Source organism: Hyperolius riggenbachi, chromosome 9, assembly GCF_040937935.1.
Source record: "Hyperolius riggenbachi isolate aHypRig1 chromosome 9, aHypRig1.pri, whole genome shotgun sequence".
Classification (NCBI taxonomy): Eukaryota; Metazoa; Chordata; class Amphibia; order Anura; family Hyperoliidae; genus Hyperolius; species Hyperolius riggenbachi.
The window spans coordinates 120,141,381-120,162,479 of NC_090654.1; the positions used below are offsets into that span (position 1 = coordinate 120,141,381).

General features: G+C 43.5%; 1 protein-coding gene and 1 long non-coding RNA gene across 3 annotated transcripts in view; one reads left to right on the top strand and one right to left on the bottom strand.

Moving 5' to 3' along the window:
• Positions 1-21,099, top strand: part of BMF (Bcl2 modifying factor) — a 127,337-nt gene that overhangs the window by 47,273 nt on the left and 58,965 nt on the right. Inside the window, exon 2 of one of the 2 annotated variants that reach the window (XM_068251677.1) lies at positions 15,146-15,444. In XM_068251677.1, coding sequence (XP_068107778.1) covers positions 15,146-15,444 — 299 coding nt within the window. The remainder of the gene's footprint in view (positions 1-15,145; positions 15,445-21,099) is intronic. The other variant, XM_068251678.1, reaches the window with a different exon arrangement.
• The window catches only part of LOC137531721 (uncharacterized), a 34,624-nt gene continuing 28,509 nt past the window's right edge, over positions 14,985-21,099 (bottom strand). Inside the window, exon 3 of the long non-coding RNA XR_011023719.1 lies at positions 14,985-15,460. This is a non-coding gene — a long non-coding RNA (uncharacterized lncRNA). The remainder of the gene's footprint in view (positions 15,461-21,099) is intronic.

The window sequence follows — 21,099 nt, forward strand, 5'->3', positions numbered from 1 at the left end:
TCCTCCTTCCAGCCAGGTGATTGCCCTCCTTTCCTCAAAGAATGGGCCCTGGCAATATTTTTCAAATTCTCTGCTGATGCTCTAGTCATGCCCACCTGCGTGGCCCGTGGCCCACCCCCAGCTCAGTGACCATGGCCTGACTGGTGGCTGTCAAGCTGACGGTGGGCCTTAGCCACAAAGGCGGAGGTTTCCAGAGAGCTTCGGTACTCATGGCCGCCATCCTATTGCCAAGGAGGGCAGTGGAGCATCACCTGTGCCCCGAAGAAATCAAAATCGGATATATTTTTATCACCAAGCACGACTGGGTTGTGCTCGGAATTGGGTGTAGCACAAACAATTGCTCAGAGCATAGAAAAAAGTAGATGACAGAACAAACATAAAAAGGAGTAAAAATTGATAAATTACATAAACAGGAGTGCAAAAAGGATAACTCAGGGATCAGTTCTGAACACAGTGATTCTCTAGTCTGCAACTTTAGGGGGATACAGAGTGATGGGGGTGGGCACTTAAAGTGGGATGGCCTAAAGGAAGTTTAGGAGGTTTACAACAGGTGGGGGGGGGAGGAGTTTCCATGTCTCGGAATTCTGGTGGAGATGACAAGAAACCTGGTTGTGAGGGGTCGCTTGCAATCCTCAGTGCTCTGGAGCATAGTCTGGAGTTGTGGAGGTACATTTTTCACCCCACGACCCCCCCCCCCCCCCCCCATTTCTTGGAAGGCACCATTAATAATGTTTGATATTTAAAGGTTTTAAATCAACATGTGATTCCATACAGGCAATAACCTTATCAGGGTATATCATGCTAGCTGTACTTTAGCAAGACATTGCATTGCATGCATTACAACAGTATGCCTACATAATAAAATTAGGATTATATGATGAATAAGGTATTGGATTGGCTCTTTAATAACAGTTGTTGTTGTCGAAAATACTGAACGGTTAGCTGGTAGTATGAAATATATTCTATAGCTTTTTCTGCATCTAAAATATATATTTTTGCTTAAAGTACAGACAGTTTGAACACATTAGCATATTGATCATTTAAAGTGTATATAGAAACAGGAACTTCCCTGGTGTTCCAACAAAGGTCAGTTGAGAAATGTATGCATCATAATAGTTGTCCAAATGTAATCAACAGTTTGTTTTTAATTGCTTGTAATATAGGTTTAAAAGGAAGAAAAAATAAGGTATTAAAATGTACACCTTGTTATCTTCTAGAATGCGCTTTGTTGTTATTACAACTTATTTAGTTCAAATGGGGTGAAGGTAATACCCAGACTCTTCTACTCTATTCACCTCATTTGAACTGAAGACGTTTCTTAAAATAGCAACAAAACATCTTGTTGTAGAATGTAAAAAAGTTGTCCATCTGAAAGTACTTTGTTTTTGTTTAGACATGCAATGACCTGAGTAAATGAGATCCTTCAGAATTACAAAAGAGTGTTGTAAAGTTCAGTGTATGCAGACTCCTCTGTATATGCAATGTGGCTCGGTAATTAGATAAAACCATGAAAATTGTTTTCAGTGTCTGCATGTCTGGAATAGTATAATAACAGGAAAACATACATATTCCTCATACATAGACTTCTGAGTAACACTCAAGGCTCTCCTAGACATTGTGACTCACACAGAGTTGCTCAACTGGTCACGTGAATGCTGATGATTAGAGTCTCCTCAGCAGAGAGTTGCCTAACCACAGTGCCGGCTAAAGCAGAGCATGAAATGATACCATTGACTTGCTCTTTAAAGGCATTTTATTGGTTAGGTTATATATTATGTCAGTTGCATTACTGTAGCAGTCGACATTTGTTGAGCATCACACAACTTGCCATTTTTGGCCAGGCTTGGTAACAATCTAATGTCTCCAAGTAGCTGCATACATTCCTAACCAAAAGATCTCCGATGATCAAGTGTCAGTGTTTATCTTTCTCTCTCAGGTTAAGCTCTGTACACACGCTGCATGGAACTCGGCCAAAGCGACCGATAATAACTGTCTCTGCTGAGAATTTAGCATGCGTATGGCAGCCACTGACCCTTCTTCACCGCTCAGTCACCGATCTGTCCTGGAGGATTACTTCATCCACGCGATGACTGAGAGCATTGTTCTCCCCACTTACCCCCTGAGATGTCACTCCCATGCTGCCCAGCCCTCCCGCATAGAACAGGACATGTTGCTCGCTTGTAAGCCAACAAGCATCTACACATCCTTAAAATGCCGCCCAAGGGCCAAGGGATTGGGAACCGATCTCTGTTGGGCTACACTGATTGAACATGTGTACAGGGCTTTAGTGTGTTGTATTAGAACCACGTTTATTCCATTGCCTAATTATTGGTAAATAGACCACACATTTGAATTCACAATTATTAAACTTTAATACTATATTATAATAATAATGTTGAAGATTAACATGTACAGTTCAAACGACATCGCATGTTTCAAATACCAGGAGAAGGCTTATCCTATCTCATTCCATCACCCTTTTGTTACTAATGGTAACCAGTGAGTACGTTTCATATACAAATTATGTTTAGCCTTTGCCAGGGTCACCTCAGAAAAGAAACTGGGTATCTGTTCTGGGACTGTCCTCTTATATTTGCACGGGACACTTTATCTCAGTCACTGTGTCACTTTACTAACCTTGTCATTTGCGGCGATGCTGTTGAGCATGGTGGTACACATATATATGTGTCTATATTTTTACCCAGTCTATGTTTACAATTATGGTGTTGTTTTGTCAAATTATATTGGCTAACTATTTGCCTTAATAATTATGCATCTACAATTCCAACGCATAGTTCTTATTTTTAATTGTTTTTATGTGAATTTGACTCAATAAAGTGACTATTTCAAATATTTGTGGTTGGTGGGATATGGCCAGTCTTTTTCTGTTTTCTTAATGTTGCCCTTTCTGTTTGCAGTCAAGATGGGTGGTTGCAGTGTTGAAATCACCCTCTGGCTCCCTTCTGAAGGAAGAGGTTGTGAACTCTACCGAGTACGAGGAAATGTGAACTGATGTAAGAGGCACTCTGATGTATTAATATGTGCTAATACGGTATGAAGAAGGAGGATTACTTACCTGGTGGTAACCAAGGAATAGAGGTTGTGAGTCAAAGAAAGCTGAAAGTAAAGACTTAATTTCCAATGTGTTTTGCCACTTTTTACCTGATGAAGCCAGAATGTTCTGGCTAAACACTTCGTAAATAAAGGGCTTACATTCAGCTTTCATTGGCCCACGACCTTTATTTTTTGGTTATCAAGTAAGTCATTCCCTTCTCCATATCATATCGGCACATTTAAATATATTTGGGTACCTCATGAGATACTTTTGTTACAATTAGGAAAACTAGGGTTAGCAGGCTTAAAGGACACCTGAAGTGAGAAGGATATGGGGGCTGCCATATTTATTTCCTTTTAAGCAATACCAGTTGCCTGGCTGTGCTGCTGATCCTCTGCCTCTCATACTTTTAACCATAGACCCTGAACAAGCATGCAACAGAAAAGGTGACATTTTTGTCAAATCTGAAAAGATTAGTTGCATGCCTCTTTCTGGTGTTATTCAGACATTGCTGCAGCCAAATAGATCAGTAGGGCGGCCAGGCAATTGGTTTTGGTGATAAGGAAATACATATGGCAGCCTCCACTTCAGGTTTCCTTGCTTCAGGTTTCCTTTAAAGTTTGTTGTGGCAACTGGCATTTCCTGATTGGTTGCTAATCTTGATATTTGCTTGAATTTGACTTGATATCAAATTTCTGGAGTAATTGAGAGCCAGTGTCACAACTAGAGCTTTTTGCTGTATGATAGTCTCATGTACTGCTGGAGACACCAAAAGAGCTGAAAATTATGAAAAAGTTCAGCAACCTTTACCAGCATCAAACAGCAGTGAGCAGAGCAGCCAAACAAGAAAAAAAGGAGTTTTTTTTACAAGTCTATGTTGTGATAAATGGTATGGATACATTGAGGGCCTTTGAAAAAAAAGCAATAAGATTTATCAGTCAACTTACTATGACACGAAATTTATCATCTGTCATATTAAAAAAAAAAAACGTAGACAATGATCCAGTTTAAGGCTTCCCCATGTGGTGACCCCTTCAGGAGACGTTTTATAGCTGCACTCGGGACTCGCAGACTTTGGAACTGTAGATAAAGTTGAATCAATCGTTACAAAACAAATAAAGCAAACCGTTGTAAAAGGTGAGCATGGCAAACAACAGAGATCCAGTACCAGATATGCAACAATGACGTAGTCTAAATAGTACAATAAAAACAGCAAGGAGAAAAATGAAAGGTAAAAGCAACACTTTGCTAGGGAAGGAAAATAAAACCTCAGAAAAAAAACAAAAAAAACAAAACAAACTGTTAAGGGAGACTACAGCAATAATATATGACTACTATGGTATACAAGAGGTACAGACTACCTCTTAGTTCTCGCCGCTGCCCGCCCTCGTTCACACTGCCTAAGGTCCGTACGGGGGCCACCACCACCACCATCATCATCAGCAGCAGTACTATTAGTATTATCATCATTATTATTAGTGCATGGGACTGCTACCGCCCGGCAGGAAGGAACACTAATCTGTCATATATACCATTGCTGCAGTTCTAATTTGTCCGTGCTGTGTGTCTTGTCTTTCTATTGTATGTCTATGCCATGTGTACCACAAATAATTCCGACTATAGCTCATGCTGTATTTGGCGAAATAATTCTGATTCTGAGACTAACCAGCAAGCTCATGGTGAACCAGAACTCATTGGAGTGTGTGAGGGGCTACAATGGTCCCAAAAGCCCCCTTACTAAAATACTAAGGAAAACAAAAGTTTGCTTTCTTAAAACAGAAAGAAGTTGCGATAATTCAGGTTGGAGTGAGCTTGAGACCCAAGGATCAAGACAATCACCTAGACAGGAACAGGCCGGACAGGGCAAGACAAAGATCAGAGATACCAGGCAGTAGGATTGCAGATCCCAGAATAATTAGAACTCAGGACTCGAGGCAGAGCTAGGCTAGATAGAGTTGACTAAAACTAAGTACATACACTGATTTTAACTCAGTTGAAGAGGTCTTTAATTGGTACCTAAAGTGAAAGTACTGTGTTTAGTTTATCTTACCTGGAGCCGCCTGTAATCCTTTTTCTCCCTTGCTGTCATTCGCCTCTGTTTCATTCAGCAGCTGTGCCCCACCGAAAGCTGGCCAACTGAGCTAGTTCTGGGCTACTGCGCATATGTGGTCCTGGCCGCACACCTGTGGCCCGAGAGCTTTTGGCAAATATGCACTTGCAAGTTTTCTAAACTGTGCAAGAGCAGAGCAATCAAGGCAGCTTTAGGAGGAACAGCTGCTGAGTTGAACAAAGCGTAATGACGACGGCAAGGGACAAGGACTACAGGTATTTGGAAGAAGCTCCAGGTAAGTTAAAGTGGGCACATTACTTTCACTTTAGGTTTCTTTTAAGAACAGCTTCTGTGAAAAATCATGTGTACAGAAGTCCTTCCAATGACGTCTAAAGTACCGACACCCGACCAGTCCCAGAGTGCATTGTTCTCTTACTCTCCTCACCAGCTGTCATGCACTGCGCATTGTTTCTTCTCCCCCTTTTTAAAAACAGATGTGCCACTAGCTTCATGGCTAGTGATGCATCTGTACAGCTCTCGGACCTAAACTGTCCCAATCCCAGTGGCAGCAGTACTCTTACATGTGTATGAAGTTTTAGTAGGATTCCAGTAATATCTGAAAAAAAGGATATACTGAAGGCCAGAGAACAGAAGAAACATTACAGCAAACCTGTGCATTTTAAAAATAAAGAAACACATAACTACCTCATTGTTCCATCTCTGAGACCTCTGAAACTTGCGTCCACGCTGCCGTGTAAGAACTGGCGTAGCCGCACCTCTTTGAGGGACTCGGAGCTAAGACGGCGAGGAGGAGGGAGACAGGGGACCTCTACCTAAGTAAGTACCGATTTGATGAACTTATTTGGCTACAAGTACACTATAGCCCAGACATTGACCACTTCCTAAATCACAGATTGTAATTGTAATATAATGATTTTCTTCCCTGAAGAGATATGACTTGTCTACTGTCTCTGCTCTTTGTTGCTCTGATGTCCCATGCATCCCTCTGGTGTGCAATGTGTACATCCAGGGTGCTGTGGGAAAGATCTGTTTGAAAGCAACAGGCACCTCTGAGTTGGAAACAAAATAATGCATTGTCATTGCATTACAGAGCTATTACGGAACAATTTACAGTTGGCCTCATATATTTATAAGTATGCTTTAATAAGGGCACAGACTCAGCGCTTCCTACCAAAAGCTCATCTATAATACACACACAAAAAATAAGCACAGTTCAGACTACAGGCTGAGGCCAAATAGCAATCTGGAGTTTACTTCCTGTCGTCTTCCTGATGTAAATATACAAGGCCAGTCATGTGAGGAGACAGCAAAACTGAGAGCGTGTCACTCATGCCTGCAGCAAGACTTGTCACAGTGTTAGAACTCTGCTGTCGCTCTTATCTCTAGGTATGTAGAAATGCCTTGTACAAACACATAATGCTATGTTTTGATTTGTGAAATGCTCCTCAGAATAGATTATAGTACAACTCCAGGTTTATTACAGATTGTAGGGGTTAGACCATGTTTATTGTGCATTTTTTTGTGTGTTAAGCGAACAATAACTGTTTCCAAAAATAATACTAACAATTATACTTCAAGTTTCTGTGTTGGAACCAAGACACCCAAAATGTACTGGTAATCAAGCTGGGGTGTTCATTCTAGAAGGTTACAACAAGAAAGAACCAAGTGTATGGGGTGTATAACTTCAGGATTCTATACCACCTAGAAAGACAATTTTTGAAAGTGATTCTAAAGCCACATACAGACACTCAACAAAAGTCTTTTAAATGCACAATTATCAAACAACTTGAGGAAGTTGGACAACTTTAGTCAAGTAAAAGATGTGCTAATGACAAGGCATTATCACTGATAAGAGGCTGTTGGATTGACTTGAGCTACGTCTTATCAGTCGATGGTCGCCTCTTATCAGTGTCTTGTCGTTTGCATGTCACTTACGTGACAAAAGTTGTCCAACTTATTCAAGTTGTTTGAGAATCTTGCATTTAAAAGACTTTTGTTGAGCGTGTGTATGTCGCTTAAGACTGACTGATAATAACACAGTGAGACTGTTTAGAGATAGACAGGAGTAAATTAGCACTGTGCAAACATCTTAAGCACGTGAGCAGTGAGACAGATGGGTATAGATAGACCATGATTGACATAAAGGACAGATGGGATCTAGTATAGATAACATTAAAAAAGACAGAGTGTGAGGATGATGAAACAGGTGTGTGAGAGTCACTAGTCATTGTCAGGTTGAAGAAGTGATAAAACAAAAGTGTACTCATATAGATATTTTCTTTTTTTCTGACTTAGTCCAACACTGTGATCTAAAGGCGCTGTACCTGATTTGATCCAGCAACAGCACCGCTTAGTGGCAGCCATTTTTCGATGTGGAACTATATCTGACACTGTACCTATGCTGGAAAAGGCCAATGTCAGACATAGGAGTGGAAATGGTTTAAGCTAATCGGCTGCAGTTCAGTCTGTATGTCTTCAGGTCTCATGTAGGTTGACCTCAGCTCTGATCAACCCCAGTTTCTCATTGACTTATATAGCTGGAACATTATTATTATTATTTAGTATTTATATAGCGCCAACATCTTCCGCAGCGCTGTACAGAGTATATATTGTCTTGTCACTAACTGTCCCTCGAAGGAGCTCACAATCCAGTCCCTACCATAGTCATATGTCTATATTGTGTAGTGCATGTATTGTAGTCTAGGGCCAATTTCGGGTGGAAGCCAATTAACTTATCTGTATGTTTTTGGGATGTGAGAGGAAACCGGAATGCCCTGAGGAAACCCACGCAGACACGGGGAGAACATACAAACTCCTTGCAGATGTTGACCTGGCTGGGATTTGAACCGGTGACCCAGCGCTGCAAGGCAAGAGCGCTAACCACTATGCCAACGTGCATAGTGAACATGAACTAATCTCATTATTGCAGTGACCAGTAGCTAAAGATCTGTGTGCACTCTAGCCTGTTATAAAGTGGAGATCTGAAAGCGTTATCATTTTAAGAAGAGAAAGGTTTATTTACAAATTGTTTTTTTCTTAGCTTACTAAAAAGGTGGTCATCTGTGTGATATGTTTCCTAGCAGATTTGATTAGTTTGATTGAATATGTCAGTGATCTTTTGGTTCTCACAAGCCTGAATGATAAAATTACAGTTCATTCTGGACAGTTTATTGATGGTGTGTGTAGTGTGGTGCAGTGGTGATTACTCTGGTAGTGGTCAGGGGGAGGAGCAGTACTGGAATCTGGGGTGTGGTGGTGCATTATCTGATAGTGGGCAGGGGAGGAGCAGTACTGGAATCTCAGATGTGGTGGTGACTTCTCTGGTAGTGGTCAGGGGGAGGAGCAGTGCTGGAATCTGGGGTGTGGTGGTGATTTCTCTAATAGTGGGCAGGGGAGGAGCAGTACTGGAATCTGAGGTGTGGTGGTAATTACTCTGATAGCAAGCAGGGGAGGAGCAGTATTGGAATCTGGGGTGTGGTGGTGATTTCTCTGATAGTGGGCAGGGTAGGAGCAGTACTGGAATATGAGGTGCGGTGGTGATTTCTCTGATAGTGGGCAGGGGAGGAGCAGTACTGGAATCTGAGGTGTGGTGGAGATTTCTCTGGTAGTGGGCAGGGGAGGAGCAGTACTGGAATATGAGGTGTGGTGGAGATTTCTCTGATAGTGGGCAGGGAAGGAGCAGTGCTGGAATCTGGGGTGTGGTGGTGAATTATTTGATAGTGGGCAGGGAAGGAGCAGTACTGGAATCTGGGGTGTGGTGGTGATTACTCTGAGAGCAGGCAGGGGAGTAGCAGTACTGGAATATAAGGTGTGGTGGTGATTACTCTGATAGTGGGCAGGGGAGGAGCAGTACTGGAATCTGAGGTGTGGTGGTGATTACTCTGAGAGCAGGCAGGGGAGTAGCAGTACTGGAATATGAGGTGTGGTGGTGATTTCTCTGGTAGTGGGCAGGGGAGGAGCAGTACTGGAATCTGGTGTGTGGTGGTGATTACTCTAATAGCAGGCAGGGGAGGAGCAGTACTGGAATCTGGGGTGTGGTGGAGATTTCTCTGATAGTGGGCAGGGGAGGAGCAGTATTGGAATATGGGGTGTGGTGATTTCTTTTATAGTGGGCAGGGGAGGAGCAGTACTGGAATATGAGGTGTGGTGGTGATTTCTCTGATAGTGGGCAGGGGAGGAGCAGTACTGGAATCTGGGGTGTGGTGGAGATTTCTCTGATAGTGGGCAGGGGAGGAGCAGTACTGGAATATGAGGTGTGGTAGTGATTTCTCTGATAGTGGGCAGGGGAGGAGCAGTGCTGGAATCTGGGGTGTGGTGGTGATTTCTCTGATAGTGGGCAGGGGAGGAGCAGTACTGGAATCTGGATCAGTGGTGGTGATTACTCTGATAGTGGGCAGGAGAGGAGTACTACTGGAATCTGAGGTGTGGTGGTGATTACTCTGATAGTGGGCAGGAGAGGAGCAGTTCTGCAATCGACTGGCATGTAACTATGCATCGTATTGAACAGTGCAACACTAACTGAAACATTGGTTTAATTGTCTCTTGATCAGATTTCTGCATGGTGGTAACCGATCACTTCTATTCGATCGATTTTTGATGAAGGAGTGGTCATTTACTGGATTGAGCCACTGTTGACCTGTGTATGGCCTACCTGCATGTGTAATAGTAACATACGTTATACCTGTAAAGAATTTACCATATGAGGAAGATGCATTCGTTTGATATGGAAGGGGGCTGAGCAGGGGCACGAACCTAAAGAGGTCAACAATGACCTTGGCCTGCACTGAGACAAGGTGATCCTGCAGTCCAGATCTTACATCAGTGCATTGGGGCCGACATACTCATATCCGACTGGCCGCTTTGGCCAAGAGACAACTAGAAGTTGTACAAGGCTTTAACTTTACCATTTATTTACAGTTCTGATGAAGATCAAACTGTAGCTCTTAGCGGAAGGTGATATTATTTACTATTGTATATTGGTGGATGCAGCTCTCAGAACTACAGCATTATAATAAGTAGTCACTGAGTCCCAAATAGAAGATTATGTTTCTTTGAACAATTCTGTGAAAGTTTATTTTTTGTTTGCATAGTGTGGAAAGGGTTTGGATTGGAGTTTTTCCTGCTGCGTGTGTGTGTCTCCTCTGGGAGAATTTGCATCACTTCCTGACCAGAAAGGAAATTGATTAATTTCTGTAACAGGAACAGAGACAGTTATGATTTTTTTTTTCATAGTGCGTAAGAGTTAGAACCCCCATCAGGTTTGTATTGCTCTCTTTCATTTCCTGTACTTCGGACCTATAGGGTTCACATGAAAGCAAAACAGCAGTAAAAGAAGCACAACAATGGCCTAACCCAGTTCTATACTATACAAAATTTGGTATTTACCACACTGATGCAGATGGAAAACATGATACATCGCTTAACAGCTGGGGAACAAAAATAGCTATACTGTATACGGAATATGTTGGTGCTTTATAAATCAATAATAACAGAGATTACATATATATATATATATATATATATATATATATATATATACACACACACACAGTGGGATGCGAAAGTTTGGGCAATGTTGTTAATTGTCATGATTTTCCTGTATAAATCATTTGTTGTTACGATAAAAAATGTCAGTTAAATATATCATATAGGAGACACACACAGTGATATTTGAGAAGTGAAATGAAGTTTATTGGATTTACAGAAAGTGCGCAATAATTGTTTAAACAAAAATAGGCAGGTGCATAAATTTGGGCACCACAAAAAAGAAATGAAATCAATATTTAGTAAATCCTCCTTTTGCAGAAATTTCAGCCTCTAAATGCTTCCTGTAGGTTCCAATGAGAGTCTGGATTCTGGTTGAAGGTATTTTGGACCATTCTTCTTTACAAAACATCTCTAGTTCATTCAGGTTTGATGGCTTCCGAGCATGGACAGCTCTTTTTAACTCAAACCACAGATTTTCAATTATATTCAGGTCTGGGGACTGAGACGGGCGTTCTAGAACATTGTACTTGTTCCGCTGCATGAATGCCTTAGTGGATTGTGAGCAGTGTTTAGGGTCGTTGTCTTGTTGAAAGATCTAGCCCTGGCGCAGCTTCAGGTTTGTCACTGATTCCTAAACATTGGTCTCCAGAATCTGCTGATACTGAGTAGAATGCATGTGTCCGTCAACTGTGTCAAGATTCCCAATCCCTGTACTGGCCACACAGCCCCACAGCATGATGGAAAGAGGACCATATTTTACTGTAGGTAGAAGGTATTTTCTTGAAATGCTGTGTTGTTTTTCCTCCATGCATAACACCCCTTGTTATGCCCAAATAACTCAATTTTAGTTTCAGCAGTCCACAGCACCTTATTCCAAAATGAAGCTGGCTTGTCCAAATGTGCTTTAGCATACCTCAAGTGGCTCTGTTTGTGCTGTGGGCAGAGAAAAGGCTTCCTCTGCATACAGCATCTCCTTGTGTAAAGAGTGCCAAATGGTTGAACGATGCACAGCGACTGCATCTGCAGCAAGTTGATGTTGTAGGTCTTTGGTGCTGGTCTGTGGGTTGACTTTGACTGTTCTCACCATTGGTCCCTTCTGTTTATCTGAGATTCTTCTTGGTCTGCCACCTCGAGCCTTAACTTGAACTGAGCCTGTGGTCTTCCATTTCCTCAATATGTTCCTAACTGTGGAAACAGGTAGCTGACATCTCTGAGACAGCTTTCTGTATCTTTCTCCTAAACCATGATGGTGAACAATCTTTGTCTTCAGGTCATTTGAGAGTTGTTTTGAGATCCCTATGTTGCTACTCTTCAGAGAAATTTAAAAGAGGAGGGAAACTTACAATTAACCCCCTTAAAGAGTAACTTTCAGGCTGCAAAAGCTAATTTAAACCTATATTCTCCTGTGTTAAACAGTTTAGAAGGAAGCCAAAAAGGCAATACTGAAGTTAAAAATCTCTCTTACTTTTGATGTGTGCTGAACAGCAAGGCTGTTAGACCCAAGCTCTTAAAGGGAACCAGAGAGGATTAAAAAAAGGTTTTATACATACCTGGGGCTTCCTCCAGCCCCATACGCACGGATTGCTCCCACGCCGCCATCCTCTGCTGCCTGGATCCGCCGCCACCGGGTCCCGTCATTGCCGCGAGTTGGCCAGTCGGCCGGCGGATGCAGGCCGATTCTCCACATCACACGGAGCTCCCTCTATACAGGTACGCATGAGGCTGCCTACCGCGCAGCCTCACGCATACGGGTATGGAGGGAGCCCCTGTGATGCGGACAATTGTCCGCGTCCGCCAGAAGTGACGGGCCCGGTAACGGCGGTTCCAGGAAGCGGAGGATGGCGGCATGGGAGCGATCCAGGCTTATGGGGCTGGAAGAAGCCCCAGGTATGTATAAAAGCTTTTTTCATTTTCCCGGCTCTATTCCTCTCTGGTTCCCTTTAAGAGGCCGAGAGGCCACATACCATACTGCAAAGCATTCTGGGGCTGCTTCTTCCCACCTTGGGTCCTCCCCTCTGTTGCTAGTGAGAAGTTACAGGCTCATGTTACAACAGCTTGTAATGCAGTCCAGCTCACAGCACTGAAAAATCTCCGGGCAGAGTATACTGCATGAGTCCGCTATTGTTCCTAGCCACATGGCTAATTAATATTCACTGCACAGTAGTGTTGTCTTTTTTCTGAGTCGAATCATCAGGAAGCACGGAGGACATGACGACACATTTGGCTTCATAGGAGACAGACAAGCATGGAGCCTGCCATGAGCTGTCAGGAGCATCATTCTCTGCAAATACTATATAAAAATTCTGTGAAATCCAAACGTGGACAGTGAAATGCATATGTAATGTAAGTACAGCCAATCTTTAGCTACTGATATATGTGTTTTTTTTCCTCAGACCTTACACCTAACAGCTCCTCTTTAAATATTCTTTCTTATAATTAGATTCACCTGTGTATGTAGGTCAGGGGTCACTGAGCTTACCAAGCCAATTTGAGTTCCAATAATTAGTACTAAAGGTTTTGGAATCAATAAAATGACAACAGTGCCCAAATGTATGCACCTGCCTAATTTTATTTAAACAATTATTGCACACTTTCTGTAAATACAATTAACTTAATTTCACTTATATCACTGTGTGTGACTCCAATATGATATATTTAACTGCAATTTTTTATTGTAACAACCAACGATTTATAGAAGAAAATCATGACGATTAACGACGTTGCCCAAACATTCGCATCCCACTGTGTATATATATATATATATATATATATATATATATATATATATATATATATATATATATATATATATATATATAATTTATTTTTTTCTTACTGTTTCCATAAATTAGAATGCTGGCAACACATATGTGACATAACTTATTTTTGTGGAACAACCACTGTTATTGTGAATACGCTGATATACTTTCACCTGGCACGAGGAGAGCACATTACACTTTGGCCTGGCACTAGGAGAGCACATCCAGTGAGGATCATCCTGGAACTCCCACTTGTTCTTTAGAGATCCTCTGTAGGACATTCAGGGACACTTGGACTGGACAGCTGTGTTAAGTGCAATGCAGCCTTGGGAACCCCCTGATTACAAATAAGCTGATAACTCTTGAGCATGGATTTTTCTGCCTGAGTGCCCAAGAGTTTTAAAAAGACAGTAAGTGTGTTAATCTGCTGGCACGCATCTCAAGTTGCGATATCAGCTCTCGGTGGACTTGGCTTTTAATAAGAGAGTGCAAAGTGCAGGAAAGTAGAGCTCCAGCAAGCTTTCAGAAATAGTAACATGGTTTGTCAGGATTAAAATAGACATCCTTAGAGTTTAACCAGAACACAACTGTGCCCTCAAAAACCTTGGGAGGGGGGCAGCAAATAAAGACATCAAATGTAAAAATACATCACAAATGGAAAGTTTGATATAAACAAAAACAAAAATCTCCCAGCTTCATATACAGTAAGTAAAAATCGTTAGATCAGCTTTCTATTATCTTCTTAAGGGCTGGTTCAGACGGACGCTTGCGTAGCGTTTACCGCAAGCGTTCGGAACGTCGCGGTAAACGCTCCCATTCAAGTGAATGGGAGTGTTTACACCGAGCTTTTGCGTGCGTTTACACAAACGCGGCGTTCGGGTCTCGATTTTCGTTAGCGTTCGAGCTGCCCTTGGAAGCGACATGTAGCTTCCAGGGGGCGGCCAACCGGGACGGCTAATGTCCCCCTAGGGCATACATGTCAAACTCCGGCCCGTGGGCCAAATATGGCCCTCAGAGCTATTAAATTTGGCCCTCAAGTGCTTTACCCACTTTGAATTATGCTTGGCCCACTCTAGACTACCAGTGAAGTTGTATTGAAGGTAAAGCCCTAGAACACCAGGGAAGCCATATGGGGGAGGTAGTAGAAAGCACTAAACATCAGGAAACTGTATAGAGGAGGGCCTCTTGGGAACTTTATAAGGAAGGAAGGTGGCCAGTAGACATTGAGGTTGGCCCACGACTAGGTCCCAGTGTACAATTTTGGCCCACTTTGTATTTGAGTTTGACACCCTTGCCCTAAGGGAAGAAAAAATGCGACCGCATCGGAACGCGATGCAAAGGCTACTGAAAGCCTGACCGTGCAGCCGCCGCAACGCCCCCAAAGGTGACGCCACGCAGACGTCCGTCTGAACCAGCCCTAATGTTAGTAGTCCTTTATAATTTGTTCTTTTGCTTGGCTAACTGTTCCTGAAAGTGGCTAATAATTAAATGTCCCTACAAGAGTCTATAGATGATTAGGGGAGGACAATTATTCTTTTATCATGTGTTTGTGGTGTGGGAGCATCCAGAGGAAATCACATAAACATGTAGAGACCACGCGAGATCCAAAATAGTGCTTTACAAGTGGGAACCGAGTTTATTTTCAGTATTCAGATTCAGATTACTATCACAGATATCTTATTTTGTTAGGTAAATGTAACATTTTCCCATCTGTGCTGTAAATGTAACATGTTCTTTGTTAGATGATCCCCTGACATGTATGCGTTTCTCCAGCAGGATCATGGAGCAGGATATTTGCCTGAGCTCAGATGAATTGGATGATGATGTGTTTTATCCTGACGACTTTGGTTTTCCTGTTCAGCAACTGCTGACCCCTTCAGCTATGTTCACCCCGTCATACACCTGTGTGTTGGGTCGCTTCCAGCTGTTCCCTCTCTCGCATTGCTGTGGCCCCGGGTGCAGGACTGCCGACTGCAAGGACAAGGCCACCCAGACTCTAGAGGCTTCATATGGAAATCGGGATATCATGTTGCCTTGTGGGGTCTCAGAAACCCCCCAGAGACTCTTTTATGGTAAGAGACCACACACCTGAAATGCAGCAATATCATTATGGTTATATTTTTAAACTAACATGTATCACATTCTTGCCTCTGTTCAACTAAATCCTTTTTTTTCTCCATTCAATAAACCTAAAATAACTCAAATACACAGCCATTAATCAAAATAACTCAACACACAGCCATTACTGTCTAAACCACTGGCAACAAAAGTGAGTACACCCCTAAGTGTTCTGTATTTTGCTATAATAGACTGTTGTATGTATGACGTGTTTAAAGGACAGCTAAAGCGAGAGGGATATGGAGGCTGCCATATTTATTTCCTTTTAAGCAATACTAGTTGTTTGGCTGTTCTGCTGATCCTGTGCCTTTAATACTTTTAGCCAAAGACCCTGAACGAGCATGTCCCTACTCCCTTGCACACTATTTTGGCAGTTGAACGAAGCAATTGCAGTTCTTGGAATGCTTTTGAAAACTAAGAAAACCCTGAGAATTCCCCATGAGGAGATTTTAACGTGCACAACCGGCCTTTGCGCACGCAAAGTTTTGTGCGCGGGACTTTGCGTGCGAGCTTATTCAGTTTGGTGCGTGCTAACTACTTAGCACCCTAGTTAGCATGCCCAAAGCCTTAAGGCACCGAATAGTGAATCAAGCCCTTAGAATGCATTTTGCAGGAAGTGATCTTTTGCAGATACTGATCTGTTGCATGTGTACAGCATCTTTGTGTGCAGCATCTTGCAAAGATTTTTATCTGATGGGGAGTTCAGCTCAATAGAATACACTGTGTAGGTATGGCTCTCATACTACATGGAAGGGGGTAAAATTGGTCTGTGATCTTTCATTTTCCAAAAACTTTTATCTGATGTGTGTACCCACCTTAAGTATTCAGTGAAATGGTTCAGAAGGTTAGTTGGAGAGTAAAAGCTCATACCCACATCACAACTTTTTGCGTGATTTTTCGGACCACTAGACATTCTTTGTGTAATGAGCGATCATTTTCACAATCTCGTATCAAGGGTACCTGTGCGCAATTAAACGAACAATGTTTTACAAGGCGCGACGATTACAACCTTCACAGCAGATTGGATGTTTCAGATCCCCAACAACTCCCACGCTAAGTGCCATGATCGTTTGACCTACCATTTACGCCCGTCGTATGCCGCTGCATGTAGGAAGATGGATCGGGAAGCACCTGCTCCTTGGGAGGCGTCGCTGTGAGATTCCCCGATCTATCTTCTGGTGATTATTCAGCTTCAGGTTAATACTGGGTGGTGGAGGCGCCCAAAAAAAGGTAATGCAATGAAACAAAAAATAATGGGGGGAGGGGGGGGGGGTCTTCACAACTCCAGATGTAATAACACAAACCACAGGGTAAATGTAAAAAGATGAAATTATTTACTCAGCATAATTAAACGGACAATGCATTTCACGTGTCTCAGCCTGCTTCTTCAGGGCAATACAAGTGCCTACAAACCAAAATACATATATTTATATATATGTGTATACTAGCACTAACTGACATAATACATTTCAAATATATCTCAAAAACCATTACATCAGTTTTAGACATTATTGATGGTATATCTCAAATAGGGTCTGGATTTACCTCACAGGCCCTCAAGTATTAGGTAGCTAGAGGAACCTCAGTATTAACCACTTGAGGACCCACCCTTTACCCCCCCTTAAGGACCAGCGCTGTTTTAGCTGATCTGTGCTGGGTGGGCTCTGCAGCCCCCAGCACAGATCAGCGTGCAGGCAGAGCGACCAGATCGCCCCCCTTTTTTCCCCACTAGGGGGATGATGTGCTGGGGGGGTCTGATCGCTCCTGCCTGCCGGGTGTTGCGGGGGGGGGGGGAGCACCTCAAAGCCCCCCTCCGCGGCGAAATCCTCCCCCTCCCTCTCCTACCTGGCCCCCCCTGGAGATCCGGGCTGCACAGGACGCTATCCGTCCTGTGCAGCCAGTGACAGGCTGTCTCCTGTCACATGGCGGCGATCCCCGGCCGCTGATTGGCCGGGGAATGCCGATCTGCCTTACGGCGCTGCTGCGCAGCAGCGCCGTACAATGTAAACAAAGCGGATTATTTCCGCTTGTGTTTACATTTAGCCTGCGAGCCGCCATCGGCGGCCCGCAGGCTATTCACGGAGCCCCCCGCCGTGAATTGACAGGAAGCAGCCGCTCGCACGAGCGGCTGCTTCCTGATTAATCAGCCTGCAGCTGACGACGCAATACTGCGTCGCTGGTCCTGCAGCTGCCACTTTGCCGACGCACGGTATAAGCGTGCGGTCGGCAAGTGGTTAAGTAGCTAGAGGTGCCCCTGGCTGAAGGGAAATCTCGTCAGTGGAATGCTGAGAGCAGAGTAAGTAACATTTACACTCTCAACAGGACTCTGTAGTATAGGGAAGGAGGGAGGCACTCAGGGAGGGGAGTGAGCCGCCTTTCCATCATCAAGTGCCTGTAGGCACGTGCCTATAGTGCCTTATGGTAACTCCAGCCCTGATCTCAAGAGTATGTAACCTATAGTAAAATGTACTAGAATATAGTGTAGAGATAATATTTCTTATACCATCGACAAGGTTTCATACTTTATCTACAACCAAGAAGGACCAACCAGGAGTGCGACCATCCGGTACCAGTAGGACCTGGAATACCAAGCGGGGACGGTTATTTCCCCGTAGGCGGCATACGGTGGTTGCAGGAACTGCAACCTACCTTTGTGATTGTAAATACTCTCTTATACTACAATCTAATATCTACTACCCTACAATACTGCACCATTTGGCTCCTGGTCTCTCCTTGTCATACAGGTGACTGTGGTATCGCCACAGTGACCACCTTTTCTGCTAGCTTTCGGTTAATGTTAGATTTTGTTATGCCTAATACACACTATGCATTTCCCACCCAATTCCCACCCGATTTTGCGGACTTATAATCAGAAAATCGATCACTTTATCGATTGGGTGCACTTTGGACATGTACACACGATGCAACTTCCCGTCTGATCACCCCTTGATTGGGCAGGAAATTGCATCGTGTGTACCCAGCATTAGTGTTATGGTGCCCATACATGGTACAATTTTTTTCATCCAATCTTACCATTTCCATGTAGTATAAGGGTAAATTAAGTGAATATACTGAAAGGATAATTTATGCAGTTCCCTTATATTATATAGAAATGGTAAGATTGGATGAAAAAAAATGGTACCATGTATGGGCACCATTAGAGACTTTAAAGAGAATCTGTACTGTCTAATTTATACAATAAAAAACATACCAATCGAGTCACTGTGATCTTCTGGATTCCTCTTTGCCATTTCCGCCGCTCCCCGCCGCGATCCTGGCTTTTAATCGCCAGTTTTAGGGCCCTTTTCCACCAGCGCGTTTGCGCTGGCTGAATCGCAAAACCGCAAACCGCTAGCGATTTTACAATCGCTACGGTTTGCTTTTTAACATAGGAATCGCGGTAGGTCATTTCCACTACCGCGATTCGCTTTTGTCGGGAACGCGAACGCGCGGCGGAGCGATAATTGCCGCGATTTTGCTATGCAGTGCATAGCATAGCAAAATCGCGGCCGCAAACGTCGGGGGAATAGCCGGTTTTGCGATTCAGCAATCGCTAGCGTTCAGCATGAACGCTAGCGATTGCAGGTGGAAAAGGGCCCTTAGGCAGTGTTTAAAAGAAAAAAAAAACATGGCCCCTAACCAGGAAGTGATGTTTGTGTATATATATATATCATGTTACAGTATACTACAAGTTTGTATTACATAGTGAATTATCTGCACTCCAGTCAGGCATTCTCAGTTTTTCCGCATGGGCAGCTCCCTTCCACCATAGACAAGCTGAACTTGAGAGCAGAGACCTGTCTGTGACTAATAAACAAAGCACACACACAGAGCCTGGTGGGGGCGTGCATAACTTCTCCCTATCACAGCAGAGGCAGAGCATTCCTCTCTGGGTCGACAAAGCTTGACAAAGAAAAGAAGATTAGATATATTACAGAGACAGTGCAACTAGAAAAGGCTGCAGTAATCCAGAGAACATTAGAACAGGTATAGGAACTTATAGGATAGAAGAAATAAGGCTGAAAATTTTGTTACAGAGTCTCTTTAAAGGTAAGGTCCTTTCATTTGACATGGACATGTTTTTAGTTGGGCTTATTTATCTATGGTACGCATGTGAGAAATGTCCCCAAAAATTATCTTTTATGATTGCTTCAAGTGACAGTTTACCTGTGAGAAGTGTATAGGTGGCTTGGACTGAGCAGCCCAATCTATCCTACTGAGAGGAGAAAGGGATGATGAGTAGGAAAAGTTCCACTGCAGCCCAAAGCAGGCTGCATGAAAGCAGTAAGCTGAGTATTATCTAACGCTGCAGATTGATGTAGAGAAGGACTGTGACATCAGAGGACACCTGTAATCATGCTGAATTGTCACTGAAAATAATAATGACCATTTGTTTCAGTCTACAAAATCAAGGCTTAGATTGCAGATAACTGTTAGCCAAAAGTCTTGTGCAGCAAGCAAAGTACTAGTGTGCTAACCAGTGTGCTTATATCGAATGCATTGCTTCTCAACATTTATATAGCCTCTATGCCAGGGGTGCCCACACTTTTTTGACTCGCGAGCTACTTTTAAAAATTCCAGAGCTCAAGAGATCTACCAACATTTAAAATAGCCAGGTATAGCTGCCCTTAATATAAGTAGCTACGCATAGGTGCCCCCGTATAGAAAGCTAGGCATAGGTCCCCTTATATATCTAGGCATAGGTGCCCCCCATATAAATAGCTAGGCATAGGTGCCCCCTATATAGATAGCTAGGCATAGGTGCCCCCTATATAACTAGGCATAGGTGCCCCCCATATAGATAGCTAAGCATAGGTGCCCCCCACATAGATAGCTAGGCATAGGTGCCCCCCAAATATAGATAGCTAGGCATAGGTGGTCTCCCATATAGATAGCTAGGCATAGGTGTCCCCCACATAGATGGCTAGGCATAGGTGTCCCCCACATAGATAGCTAGGCATAGGTGGTCACCCATATAGATAGCTAGGCATAGGTGGTCCCCCATATAGATAGCTAGGCATAGGTGGTCCCCCACATAGATAGCTAGGCATTGGTGGTCCCCCACATATAGATAGCTAGGTATAGGTGTCCCCCACATAGATAGCTAGGCATAGGTGGTCCCCCATATAGATAGCTAGGCATAGGTGGTCCCCCATATAGATAGCTAGGCATAGGTGGTCCCCCACATAAATAGCTAGGCATAGGTGGTCCCCCACATATAGATAGCTAGGTATAGGTGTCCCCCACATAGATAGCTAGGCATAGGTGTCCCCCACATAGGTTGCTAGGCATAGGTGGTCCCCACATAGATAGCTAGGCATAGGTTCCCCCTCACATATAGATAGCCACGTGTAGGTGCCCCCCATATATAGATAGCTAGGTATAGGTGCCCCAGTCATATAGATAGGTGCCCCCTCCCTCCACCAGCCGCCGCTCTCCTCCACTCCCCTTCACTCACCCTGCATGCCCGGAGAAGCATGCAGCACTGAAACATCTGATAGCGGTGACCAGCGGTGGAGAGGAGAGCGGAGGGTAACGGCGTGTATACAGGCAAAGCACTTCCTGTATACACGTCCTTACCCACCGCTCTCCTCTCCACTGCGGATTGT